This window comes from Pan troglodytes, chromosome 14 (genome assembly GCF_028858775.2).
Source record: "Pan troglodytes isolate AG18354 chromosome 14, NHGRI_mPanTro3-v2.0_pri, whole genome shotgun sequence".
In the NCBI taxonomy this organism is placed as follows: Eukaryota; Metazoa; Chordata; class Mammalia; order Primates; family Hominidae; genus Pan; species Pan troglodytes.
The window spans coordinates 104624504-104638313 of NC_072412.2; the positions used below are offsets into that span (position 1 = coordinate 104624504).

The 13810-nt window shown below is 40.8% G+C and overlaps 1 protein-coding gene and 1 non-coding gene across 12 annotated transcripts in view; one reads left to right on the forward strand and one right to left on the reverse strand.

The window, feature by feature from the left end:
• DOCK9 (dedicator of cytokinesis 9) overlaps positions 1 to 13810 on the reverse strand; it is a 292970-nt gene that overhangs the window by 218847 nt on the left and 60313 nt on the right. For 5 of the 11 annotated variants that reach the window (XM_054665523.2, XM_054665522.2, XM_054665516.2 and 2 more), the window contains exon 1: positions 2275 to 2528. The exons of the other annotated variants lie outside the window; for them this stretch is intronic. In XM_054665523.2, the coding sequence (XP_054521498.1) occupies positions 2275 to 2436 (162 nt within the window). In that variant the 5' untranslated portion in view covers positions 2437 to 2528. Of the gene's footprint in view, positions 1 to 2274; positions 2529 to 13810 lie in introns of those variants that run through there. 11 annotated transcript variants of the gene reach the window in all.
• Positions 12051 to 12154, forward strand: LOC112205329 (U6 spliceosomal RNA). The gene has a single exon (XR_002939224.1). It is a non-coding gene; the product is annotated as a U6 spliceosomal RNA (small nuclear RNA).

Genomic DNA, 13810 nt, shown 5'->3' on the forward strand with positions numbered 1-13810 from the left:
GCTCACTGTAAACTTGAACTCCTAGGCTCAAGTGACCCTCCCGCTTCAGCCTCCTGAGTAGCTGGGACTACAGGTGTGTGTCAACATATGTCTGGCTAATTATTTTGTTGTTGTTGTTGTTGGTAGAAACGAGGTCTTGCTATGTTGTCCAGGCTGGTCTTGAACTCATGGCCTCAAGCAATCCTCCTGCCTTGGCCTCCCAAAGCACTGGGATTACAGGCGTGAGCCACCACACACCTGGCCATGAATCTTGTTCTTGTTGTACTATAAGTGTACTCCTAGTAACACATACTACTAATTACTATTACTACGTTTATGCTGTTATTCTGGACAAAGAATACGTCAGGTGAAGAAGAAACTATACAGGATCTGGGGAAAGGTGTGCCGGGGCATTTTAGGGTTAAGCAGGGGGTCATAGGAGCCTCACTGAGAAGGCGGTCTGAGCAAAGGCCAGGCAATGAATGGTGCAATCCCTGGTGGAGATGTCCTGGGAAGTAGAAACAGCAAGGCAGCCTGGGTATCCAGAACGAGGTGAGGAATGAGCAGCAGAGAAATAGACACACAGGTGAAGAGAAGGAGGAAGTGCTGGAGACAGGGCTGGAGGCGGCTGTAAAGATTCTGCATTTGACCCTGAGCTGCAGAAGGTCCAGAGCAGAGGAGTGACATGGTCTGACTCGTTCTCAGAGGGCCACTCTGCTGCGTGCAGAAGAGGTCCCAGAGGGCAAGGACACCAACAGAGAGACAAGCGTGGAGTGAGAGGGCGCATCTTTCCATCCAGCAGCACCTCTGCCACATGCACAGACGGCCTGCTGGTGCAGGCAAGAGTGGTGGGCAAAGAGCAGCCGACAGGATGCATGACAGCAGTGTTCTAGAATCCCAGACCCAGAGCTCTGACAGAGCCCCTGGCAGGTTACTCTTCCCCCAGGCAATAAAAGAGAAAAGAAAAACAAGCAGAATCCCTTAAAGTCAGGTTAACCAAAGACAAGTCAGTCTGGTCTGAGGGGGCAGAAGCTTGCCGCATGGGAGGGGCATTGCCATTACTGGCCCAAGCAGGTCCCGGGCTGTCTGGTTATGGATACACTAATGGAACAGAGCGCTATAAGGAGCTAGTCCTTCTAATCTCTGATACCAGTTATGCGCAAAAGCATATTCCAAAATACCTCAGAGCTTAAAATATTTAACAGTTAATATAGCACCACTTAAATTCCAACATACATAACACTGACTTGCAAAATGCATCTGATGCCTTGAGTGATGCTCTCCTTTCTTCCTCCCACATATTGCGAGTGCTAACATAAGACCCTCCATAAAATGCATGCTCTCTCTGGGTTCCCGCAGGCTGGGACCACCCAATCTGATCACAAGGGCATATGGCATGCCAATACCCCCTTCTCAGTCTCAGATGGTAGCCTCACCAGCCAGGAAAGGTCTCAGCATTTCTGCATGCTTCGCTGTACCAAGCAGCTGCTGGCAAGACACACACAGAAACTCTGAGATATATTTGTCCCCACTCATTTTGACAAAAGCTGTGAGAAGAACAGAAGGAAAAATGGCAAGGCATCCTGAGAGAGGAGGAGACCCATATGTGGCTCCTCACAAACCTGGTGCTGGTGGGAAGGCCACAAGAGGCACACCCATCTGTGACTTGACACCTCTTCATGCCTGATAAAGGGACAGAACACGGAAGTGTCATGTCAAACTGCACTTCCTCTCGCTCTCAAGACCCTTCACCCCAAAACATGTTAAGTAGCTGGATTTTTTAAAAAAATAAAACTATAAATATTTGTCTCATACCCATCATAGTTTTCTTTCATGCTCCCTTTAAATTTCTCCCCCCGGCATCAAGGACTGGCCATAAGCCATTAGTAAGAAAAACCTGGCCAACCAGAAGACTGGAATGTAAAGGGGCTAAATAATTCACTATAACTGGGAGAGGGTTCACATATATAATACCCTAAATATACACTTTACAACATATTATTTCTAGGACTATACCAAGAACATGTAAGCTGATAAAGCTACATTAGAAAACTATTCTTTAATAAAATATCTTATTCCTTTCTCTGTAGGTATTTAGCTTTGATGAATACATGGCATTCTCACACATACAAACACTCACTTCATAATTTAAACTTAAGGCCACTAATTACCCATTTATACACACAGACTACATACATATAAGTACACTTAAATAAATATATTTGCTTTACAAGTAAAGACTAGTTTATTCTAATACCATTAAACTACTTGTTAATTAAGCAAGATAGCATTTACCAGCCAGGAGGAGATCAATAGTTCTGAATCTTCTTTTGTCCAATTGTATGCTGTATATTCAAGGGCATTATTCTCTCCTTGCTGTTTGCACATATAAGCACAGTTTCTTTCAAAAACGGTGCGGATGCCTTTAAACAGAATCACACTAGTAGTGCAACCCATCCCCAAGGTGTGGATGTTCAGTTTTTTAGCAATCTCTACTCCATTTCCACATCCTCTTCCTTGGCTCTTCCGAAACAGGCTCCCACTGTACCATCTTCATGACAAGCAGTCACCGGTACTGGAACAGAAGGGAAGCTCTGAGCTGCCGTACTAGAATCCGCTCCTGCTCAACAGCCTGACAAAAAACCCAGACTCCGAGTGTAAAACAGGAGGGGTGGTGCAAACACAAGATGACACACCTCGGATGCACCAAACCTTTAAAGTATCGTTTTTCTAGCTGATTGCTTCACTCGTAATACCAAAGAACAAATAAGCAGGAGATTTACATGTGGCTCTACTGGAAAACTGCCGGCTCCTGTGATTTGCTTGGGATTGTTCTGAATCTCAGAACCTGCCCAAAATGAAAAAGACAGTGCCAGACAGCCACACTGCTGCAGATGCTGCTGGGAGGCACAAAGAATGTTCATCTGCTGCAAGAAATCGCTCTCCCAGAATGCTTAGCCTAGCATCTATATTAGCAAACATCTCTTTCCTTGACCTAAATATGCTGTTTATTTAATCCTGCATCAGCGGGAAACAGAGAAGCAAAGGAAAAAAGAAAAAGTCCAAAAAACGAGTGAAATCTCTAAGATGACTGCTGCTATGGAAACACATGCAAGCCCACTTCAAACAACCTTTTGCACGTATGGATAACAGCTTGCTGACAGCAAACCACAAGGGAACACAACATTGCTGTGTTGATCTTGACTTCAGCCCACCTCTACTCTTTGCTAGAGAGGGCTAGCAAGATTGCACTGCTTAAAAGGATTCTCCCGTCTCTGGTACCCAAAGATGCAAATGAGAACATGAATAAAGGGCTACCCAGTCTGGCTAGATGCATGCCTTCTGAAGCAGCACTCCAGTATGCAATGGGAAATACATGCTGAGGTCTCACAGTCAGCATGATTATGTTTGGTGTGTAAGTAATCCAACTCCTTCTACTGTAGACTGAACTCAGTGACACTACACTACCTCACGTGAATCTCTGGGAATGGCTAACAGGGAAGCTTGTCAATGATATGATACCAAGTTGACTCTTGCCATTTTCCTTCTTCAACAATGAAAGGCTAACTATATAAAAAGACCATGCTGCACATACAGGAAAACTTTTCCCAGCCACAATATGTAACTAGGAAAAAAGTGTTCAATCTTTTAAAATCTGCTCTGATACTATTCCTTATTTCACAAGGCAACAGATAATTTCATTTCTCTCTATAGATGTGAAAGTTAGAGTGAATTAACTGACTGAGTACCTGGGGGCTGTGTAAACCCATGCATGTAGTAAAATCACACCTGTAGGGAATACCATCCAGGCACGTGATCCCACAATGTTTGTTTTCTATGAGTAGTTTAGCCATTGGGCCCCACAGAAAAGCAAAAATCTAGGCTTATTCTCTCTCCTGTATTTTTATGCAAAGTGTGTCTGATAGCTGTACAAGATCAAAGATGGGGAGATGTTGGCCACATGCAAAAAACAGGATGACCCTCTGGGGTCTAGAGCATTCTACTTCCAAAGGGTGATTCTGTGAAAACAGAGCTATAGGGTTCAAGATTACACCCAAGTTGTGACACCAGGAGAATCTTCATGCGAAATCACAATGCTGACAGATAAACAACTAGAAACTCACCTACCCAGAAACTGAATATTGGAGACTATAAAACACTAAACACATAAGTTAAATGTCAGTTTTGAGAATTCAGAAAATCTACCAATTAACCTGACTCCTATACAGCAAGAGAAATAGCTTTAAAAGCAATAGTTCATTCAACAGAAATAAAGAGAGTACCTGGAAATGTAAAATTAATTTGTTATTGTTATGACATATTTTAGACATCCTGCCTGCAGAAGCCAGGGAATATTATTTGAGATACAAAAGATTATGTTTGAACTTTACCAAGAATTAGAAATAACCAAGCAAATTGGAAGCTGCTGGTATATGCTGTTTGATTTACTTTTAGAACCCTCCATTCGTGTTTAAAACAAGAGTCTAAATCAGGAGTGTCCAATCTTTTGACTTCCCTGGACCACACTGGAAGAAGGATAATTGTCTTGGGCCACACATAAAATATACTAACACTAATGATAGCTAATGAGCTTAAAAAAAAAATCACAAAAAAATCTCATAATGTTTTAAGAAAGTTTACGAATTTGTGTTGGGCCACATTCAAAGCCAGCCTGGGCCACATGTGGCCTGAGGGCAGCGGGTAGGACAAGCTTGGTCTAAATGGTCTCACCACAAAAAAATAAAGAAAAAAGGTAACTAAGTGAGGTGATAGGTGTGTTAGCTAACTCAATTGTGGTAATCATTTCACAATATATATCAAATCATCATATTGTATATCTTAAATTTATATAATTTTGCCAATCATATCTCAATAAAGCTAAAAAAGATAAAAGTAAAGCTAAATTTTAAAAAAACAATAAGAGAGAATGAAACAATTTCCTAACTCATTCAAAGGAAAAAGCAATGTTTTCTGGAGATAAATTAATAAAATGTTACAGTTTGAATGTGTCCCCCAAAGTTCATGAGTTAGAAACTTAATCCTCAATGGACAGTGCTGGGAAGTGGGACCTTCCAGTAGTGATTAGGGCAGAGCCTCACTGATTAATGGTGTTCTCAAGAGCGGGTTTCTAATAAAAGAATGAGGTCAGTCCCCTTTCTCTCTCTCATTCTTGCATGTTCTCTTTTCCTTCCACCTTTCACCTTCCACCACAGGATGATGTGGTATGAAGACCCTTACCAGCTGCTGCTGCCATGCTCTTACATCTTCCAGACTCTAGAACAGTGGGACAAATAAATTTCTGTTCATTACAAATTACCCTGTTTGTGGTATTCTGTTATAGCAGCAGAAAATGGACCAAGACATATACACACTGAAGCAACTTGTGCCAAATTTTAAGTATTAGTCATTTTCCAACCAACAAAATTAGTGGGCTCTTGAAAAGCAACAGAAAATATTTAGAGTGAAGTATTCAGAAACAGGTCTCATGATAATAGAAGCAAGACAAAATGAGTAATTCAAAAGGTATGTTTGGTTTCACTGACTTTTCTGTATCAGAATGAACTTGAGTTGTTCCAAATTGAAAATTACCATGAATTTCATCAGAGGACATGAAGAGATGGATGGTATCTATTGGCAACCAGTGCAGCCACCTAAAAGAGTATATATTTCAATTTGGAGATCACATTTACTCTCCCATCTTTAAATGTCACTTCTAATTTATACAGCTCCTAAGACTAAATGTCTGCCTTTGAATCCCTTTTGACATGCAGGCCCATGTCTTCCTCTCCTGCTAATACTGACACCTGACTCTCCTACCATCTCATCCTCAGATGTTCCAAATGAATTATCCTTTAATATGACAAACTCATATGGCACATCCACACAATGGAGTATCATTCAATCACAGGCAGGAACAAAGTACTGATGCATGCCACTACACGAATGGCCCGAAAACCATTATGTGAAGGAAAGAAGCCAGGCACCAAAGACCCCATATTGTATTACTGAAAGGAAATGTCCAGAACAGACACATCCAGAGAGATAGAAAGCAGATTAGTGATTATGGAGGGCTAGGGAGACCAGGAAATAAAGGGTCATTGCTAGCGGGTATGAGGTTTCTTTTTAGGGTAATGAAAATGTTCAGAAATTAAACAGTGTTTCTAATATATATTCTCAAATGTATACATAATCTATACACACATATAGTCTGTGACTACTGAATTGAACACATTTATGGCATGTGAATGTAATTTTTAAAAAGTGACTACACTTGTGATGCTTTGAAGCCTCATTCCTCCTTCATCCCTTTCTGTCCACATCTGGGCAGGCAGAGAGGAAAGTCCAGGTGGCTCCCTCTTATGACACCAGCAGTAAATTCAAACCCTTCAATGGGAACCCTCACTCCACACCATCCCCCAATAATCATCACAAAAAAAATGCCAAGCCAGTCTCTTTTCCCGGCTCTCTCAAGCCATTTTAGGACCTCTTGGGAGCTATCCTATTCTCCCCAGAAAGCCTCATTATATTTCACATCCTCTTGGGGTGGGTGTGATGTCAGCTGACTCAGTATCTAAAGCAAATGTGGCCAAGTGGAGGAGATCCATCCCGTTTCTGTGGAGTGGCCCCAACAGTGAATTCTATCTCAAAGCTGCTATTAAGAATCGGGGTGGGGAGGCCAAGCACAGTGGCTCACATCTGTAATCCTGGCACTTTGGGAGGCCGAGGCGGGCGGATCACCTGAGGTCAGGAGTTCGAGACCAGCCTGGGCAACATGATGAAACCCCAACCCTACTAAAAATACAAAAAACTGGCCAGGCATGGTGGTGTGCACCTGTAGTCCCAGCTACTGGAGAGGCTGACGCAGGAGAATCACTTGAACCTGGGAGGTGGAGGTTGCAGTGAGCTGAGATGGCACCACTGCACTTCAGCCTAGGTGATAGAGTGAGACTCCGTCTCAAAAAATAAAAAAAATTTAAGAATGAGGGTGGGGAGAATGGCACCTACTCTGCCCACCCCAAAGGTTATCAAGTTCAAATAAGGTAACAGGAGAGAACTCAACAAGAAATTGCTAGAAATATGTAAGTACCTATTGTCTTATACTTCACAAAGGATTTACTGTGTAACCTAAAACAGCACCTTGCTTGATAAATTCAGCAATTTCTGACCATTGTTTTGCTCCCACTTCTCAGCAATATACTAAACCACATTAACATGGGAGGTGGCTGGGGCTACCTCAGGGTGTGCATTTTAGACCTGGGAAAGGGGCTCCAGGCTGCACAACCCCCCAGAAAGCCTGCACAGAAAATAAATTCAGGTTAAGACCTGCCAGCCCACTTGGTGGTCATAACAAACCTCAGCCATGCAGCCTGAGACCACAGCTAACAGGTCCCAAGCTTTGAGCTCCTGCAAAGCTTAAGCATCTGCAGCTGCTGTTCCCACCTACAGCTCTCTCTTTGCTGACTTTCTGTTTTAAATGTATTCCAACAGACAAATTAGTTTGATTGGTAGACGTATTTACTACTCTCCTAGAAACATGTGAATAAAGAGGAATCTAGAGTGACACCTAAAAAATCTAGAACTATAAACTGGAATTAATACTGTATTTCAAACAGATATAAGTCTTCTGCTTATATATCAGACCTGGGGTCTATCTTAGGAGGCCAGGAAAGGAGAGGAATTCTCTCCATTCTGCAGTGGCTGAAAGGAAGATCTCACATAATGATAATACCTCATACATGATACAGCACACTTCACCAAATCTAAGTAAAGGGAGGACAGATAGAATTCAGTCTAACACGTCATTCATTCTATTTAAATGCCATTATGATAGCCAGTCCATTTGAAAAGTTTACTTCCATATCTGACAGTCCATATCTCATAAATCAAGGCAGTGAATTCTGCTGAGCAAAGAAACCTTATGTAAGTTGGTCTCTCAATGCCTCGTTCCTTTTATAACCAATCAATATAATCAAATGTAATTACAGTATCTGGCACAGAGCCTAGTATATACCACATGCTCAATAAATGCTGGTCTCTCTTCTTCTTTTGTCCCAAATTAAATGGTTTTCTTCCCTGATAATGAGACTAAAAGTAGGGTAATTCTTCTAAAAATACAAGCATCTCATACAAAATTCAAATACATGAGAATTTCAGATATAGCAAATTCAAACAACAAATTTTATTTTTGTTGAAAAAATGATTTAAAGAGGGAAGGCCAGGCATGGTGGCTCATGCCTGTAATCCCAGCACTTTGGGGGGCCAAGGCAGATGGATCACGAGGTCAGGAGATTGAGACCATCGTGGCTAACATGGTGAAACCCTGTCTGTACTAAAAATACAAAAAATTAGCCGGGCGTGGTGGCGGGCGCCTGTAGTCCCAGCTACTCGGGAGGCTGAGACAGGAGAATGGTGTGAACCCAGAAGGTGGAGCTTGCAGTGAGCCGAGATCGCGCTACTGCACTCCAGCCTGGGTGACAGAGTGAGACTCTGTCTCAAAAAAAAAAAGAGGGAAATGGGGATGTTGAAACATGAAAAAAGAGTTAAGATAGCTTGTAAAATAAGGAGTGGAGCTTTCAGCAATGACCATTAGAGACAGGTTTTTCTCCAAACACCGCATGTTCTCATACATAAGTGGGAGTTGAACACCGGGGCCTGTCAAGGGGTGGGGGACAAGGGGAGTGAGAGCATTAGGACAAATACCTAACGCGCGCGGGGCTTAAAACCTAGATGACGGGTTGATAGGTGCAGCAAACCACCATGGCACACGTATATTTATGTAACAAACCTACACATTCTGCACATGTATCCCAGAACTTAAAATTAAAAAAAGACTTTAAATAATGGAAATTAAGAAAGTATTATTAAATAAGGACATTTTAAATAAAAGTGTGAACTCTTACCATGGTGCATTTCAGGAACATAATCTTCAAAATTTCGACTTATTGCATATTTAAATTTTATCCATCATCTATTATCCCCATCTCAATACACAAGAGAGTTAGAACACTTTGAGATGTCTAGTGCCAGTTACCTTGAAGTGAACAAAGGTGACGGGCAGGTCCAGAGGGCACAGTGTGGACAGGAGTTGTTGGACCCCTGCAAGAGCTCAAGGCTGTACTCCTTCTGCCTGGACCACTCTGAAGTAAAATATTTTTGCTAAAAATATATCCCTAAAGTTATGACCACGTAAAATATTGGAGTCAGGTCTGTTGCTAATAGTGTTATTTAAATGTTCTCAAAAGTAGAGAACACAAAAGAACACAGGTTTCTCCAGGTTGGTGCTAGAATGTCAGGGTGGCAAACAGTTCCTGTGGGCAGCTCTAACAACTGGCAAGCTCAATGAGTGACCAAGTGAAAGGAAGTGGAAACAACCAGACCTAGCTCCAGGGAGTAAGCGTCCAGGGAGGGACGGTGGGGGTCTTTCAGAGACCACAGTCACTCAAAAGAAATGAGAGAATCTTCCTTTTTCTGGTAGGAGATCAAGTTAAATAGCTTTTAAAATAACACAGGTCAGCCAGAAATGCTGGCACCTATAATTCCAGCACTTTTGGAGTCTGAGGCAGGAGGATCGCTTGAGCCCAGGAGTTCAAGACCAGCCTGAGCAACATAGCAAGACCCCAGTCTATAAAAAAAAAAAAAATTTGAAAATTGGCTGGATGTGATGTCACAAGCCTGTAGGCCTGGCTACTTAGGAGGCTGAGGCGAGAAAAATCACTTAAGCCCAGGAATTGAAGGCCACATTGAGCTATGACTGTGGCACTGCACTCCAGCCTGAGAGACAGAGAGAGACCCTGTCTCTAAAAATCAATCCATCAGGTCTTCAAAAGGGAGAAACATTTAAGAAAAACAGTTATTTGCTGGTAGAAACGTAAAATAGTGCAGCTGTTATGGAAAGCAGTTTGGCAATTCCTCAAAAAATAAAACATAATTACCATATGATCCAGCAATTTCACCTCTGGGAATAGACACAAAAGAAATGAAAGCAAGACTTGAAGAGAGATGTGCACACCCACGTTCATAGGCAGCATTATTCACAACAGCCAAGGGGTGAAAGCAACCGAAGCGTCCATCAGTGGATGAACAGATAAGCAAAATGTGGTATCTACACACACAATGGAATACTATTCAGCCTTAAAATGCAAGAAATTTTACATATGCTACAACGTGGATGAAATCTGTGGACTCTGTGGTAAGTAAAATAAACCAGATACAAAAGGACAAATACTGCACGATTCCATTTGAGGTATTTAGAATAGTCAAATTCATAGAAACAGAAAGTAGCATGGTAGTTGCCAGGCACTGGGAGAAGGCAAATAAGGGGTTAGTGTTTAATGGGGTCAGATTTACAGTTTCGGAAGATGAAAAAGTTCTGGAGATGAATGGTGATGATGGCTGCACAGCAATGTGAATGTACCGAGTATCACTGATGTGTACACTTAAAAATAGTTAAGGTGATAAATCTTATGTTACAGGTATCTTACCATATTTTTTAAAAATAGAAAACCAACTTGTTGGGCATTGTTTTCCTATCACTTCTAGAAACAGGTGAGGTGTAAGACCAGAAAAACGAGGATGGTAACTGGTCTTTTCTCCTCCTCTCTCCCTTGGCCTGTCAGCCCCTCACAAAGGGAAGATAAGCTACAGGAACTATCCCTGTTGTTAAGCGATGAATGACTGCATTGCACTTCCTAGAAAAACCTTCCAACTATATAGCATCATAGAAAAAAAGATGCCTGAGATTTAAATTTCTGATTCATAGACAACTCCCACTACTTTCATTGAGAGCCATGAAATGAATGAACAAATACAATGTACACAGGTCCAACTGACCCCTCAGCTCAAGAACCTGCCAGAAGTGGCAACTTAAATTACTGTTACAGGAGGTCATGGAGCAAAACCATGGTTTCTGAGGGAGCTCAGTTCTTTAAAGAAAAACCAATAAATCCAAAAATGCTGATGCTATATCAAACATAAAAAGCTGCCAAAGAGCACATCTATTGGCAAAGCCGTCGAGCATCAGTGAACACATCTGCAAGGGCTGATGGCACCAAGGATCACATGAGCACAGGAAGCACCCATGACCCCACTGCAAATTAGACACTGGATGAAGAACAAGGAAGCAGGACAAACTCAATGGCATAATGAAGTCAGAACTCAAGGACCTCTTCTTGGCCTCCACCAGCCATTCCCAAAGAAATTATATTTTAGGCAGACACCCAAAAAGATCACTTAATGGCAGGGTATACTGACTTTAAACAATAAAAGAGATATAAAGTATAACTTGCATACAAATGCACCCTTGAAACTGTTCATGTTCTTCATATATGGAGTTATGGCTGTTGAAAAGTTGTTCCAACATGTGAAGAGACTAAAATTCAGATTCTACATACATCAGTTACTTTTATCTTACATTTTAGCAGCTGACTGTTTTAAGTCTTTTATTGTCATTGTGGCAGTATAGAAATGCTGTCTCAACATGAAGAAATATTCCTTGAGGGCAAAGAGGAAAACATAAAACACACATAAGATTTGAATTTGACTTTTTAAAAACTATTGCAATTTAGTGAGATTTTCAATTAGATTAATCAAAAGTAATAATGATACTAATGTGGTTACCTCTCTAAAATATAGGAGGGAAAGTGCAATTTTTCAAAATAGTCCTGTTTTTTTAAAAAGCAGTGTAAAAAGACACAAAATAAAATATGTACTCTCTTGTCCTGGCTTATAGTCAGGTTAAATGGAACTAGACATTCCATATTTCCCTGTTTATAGAAGCTCATAAAAATTTACATTCTTTAGCTGACTCCTTACAAGGTTTTAATTTCTTTTCACAAAGACACAAAATTCTGAACCTTCACAAGACTCTCTTTTATATACAGCCAGTTGGGTTATGACTTAACTGTAACTATGTTTTAAAAGAGTGTTACTTCAATCAAACATTCCTTGACGTTTATGTGAATTTAGGTCAAAGAAGTGGGGAAATGTAGGAGAAACTATCCTCCACATAAGAACTGGACAGATTACAATTATTGCTATCCCTCCCCATCAATTAAAAACAAATAGGTGCTTGCTTCAACACCACATATACTATTATAAAATTGGAATGATACAGAGAAGACTGGCATGGTCCCTGCACAAGGATGATACACAAATTCATGAAGCATTCCATATTAAAAAGAAAACAAAAACAAAAACAAAACAAAACAGATAGGACAAAAAAAAAGATGACAATAAACAAGTGAAGAATCATTGGGGAAATGCAAGTCAAAACGACAATGAGCTTTCACTTCACACTCACTAGATGGCTAAAATCAAAAAGACAAGTATTGGTGTAGCAATTGGATTGGTATACCAATTCGATCGGCTTTGCTAATCAAAATAACAGGTATTGGTGAGGATGTGTTGAAAGTAGAACCCTCGCACACTGCTGCTGGGAACGCAAAACAGCGTAGCCGCTATGGAAAATAGTCTGGCTGTTCTTCAGATGGTTAAACCCAGGTTACCATATGATCCAGCAATTCCACTCCTAGATGCCCAATGTTGAAAAGATATGTTCCCACAAAAACTTATACATGAATGCTCTTAGCAGCACTGTTCATAATAAACAAAAATTGGAAACAACACAAATGTCCATCAATTGATAAATGGATAAACAACTACAGAATACAATGAAATATTATGTACCAACTTTTAAAAAATGAAGTATGATCCATGCCACAGCGTGGGTGACTCTTAAAACCATGCTAAGTGAAAGAAGCCCCGCATAAGGATCACATAGTGCATGAATCCACTGCTATGAAATGTCCAGAACAGGCAAATATCTAGAGACAGAAAGCAGATTAACAGTTCCCTAGGGCTAGGGGGTTGGGTGGAGCAGAGTTCCGGGGTGATGGCTAAGGGGTCCAGTGTTCTTTTGGGAAGTAATAAAGATGTTCTAAAATTGACTACGGTGATGGATGCACAACTCTGAATATACTGAAAACCACTGAACATTTTAAATGGATGAATCATTTCATGTATGAATCATATCCTGATAAAGGTGTTTCTTTAAAAACAAGACAGCACATATCAGAGGGTACATCAATCCAAAGTTGAATTTCTCTTGAAAGTACCCTAATTTCAATACCGTTATCTTTCCAAAACATATCACTACCCTAACACAGCAAATGCCCAAAAGCACTCCTGGCACTGCATATGCAGAAGAGAGGACAGCTAAGAATGGTAAGATGATTTCTTCATCAAGAGCCAGTTAAAGCTATTCTGCTTTAAAATTAAAGAGCACTTAAGGGAAATCTTTTGTCTGGTCAATAACTGGTTCATTTATTATGTTAGGCAAGGTCTGGACCTGAGGACCAAGCCATCTATCCCAATTCATTCAAAGAAATTTATTTTGCAGATGTTTTCCCACAAAATTTTCATCTCTGCTTTAACCACAAAGTTCTCAAGATCCAAGAAAAAAATACCAATTGGAGAAAAAAATCAGAGAAGGGATGGAAAAAGGTTCACAGGGGATATGAAATTTTATTCATATTTAAAAATCAGCTCTATTTAGGCCAGTCTAGTCATCTCAACAATGTAGGAGATTTAAATTTTAAATGTAAAACCTAAAGATAAACATTACATAAAGAGCACAGTGCAGAGTACCTCTAACAGAGTACTCTAGCAGAGTACCTTTAACAGTGTGCTACACGGGAATGAATTCCTGCTATATTCCAAATACTGAGCACAGAACTGAGTCACAAGGTCTCATTTAATCTTGTTGTTGTTGTTGTTGTCGTTGAGATGGAGTATCACTCTGTCGCCCAGGCTGGAGTGTAGTGCCGCGATCTCG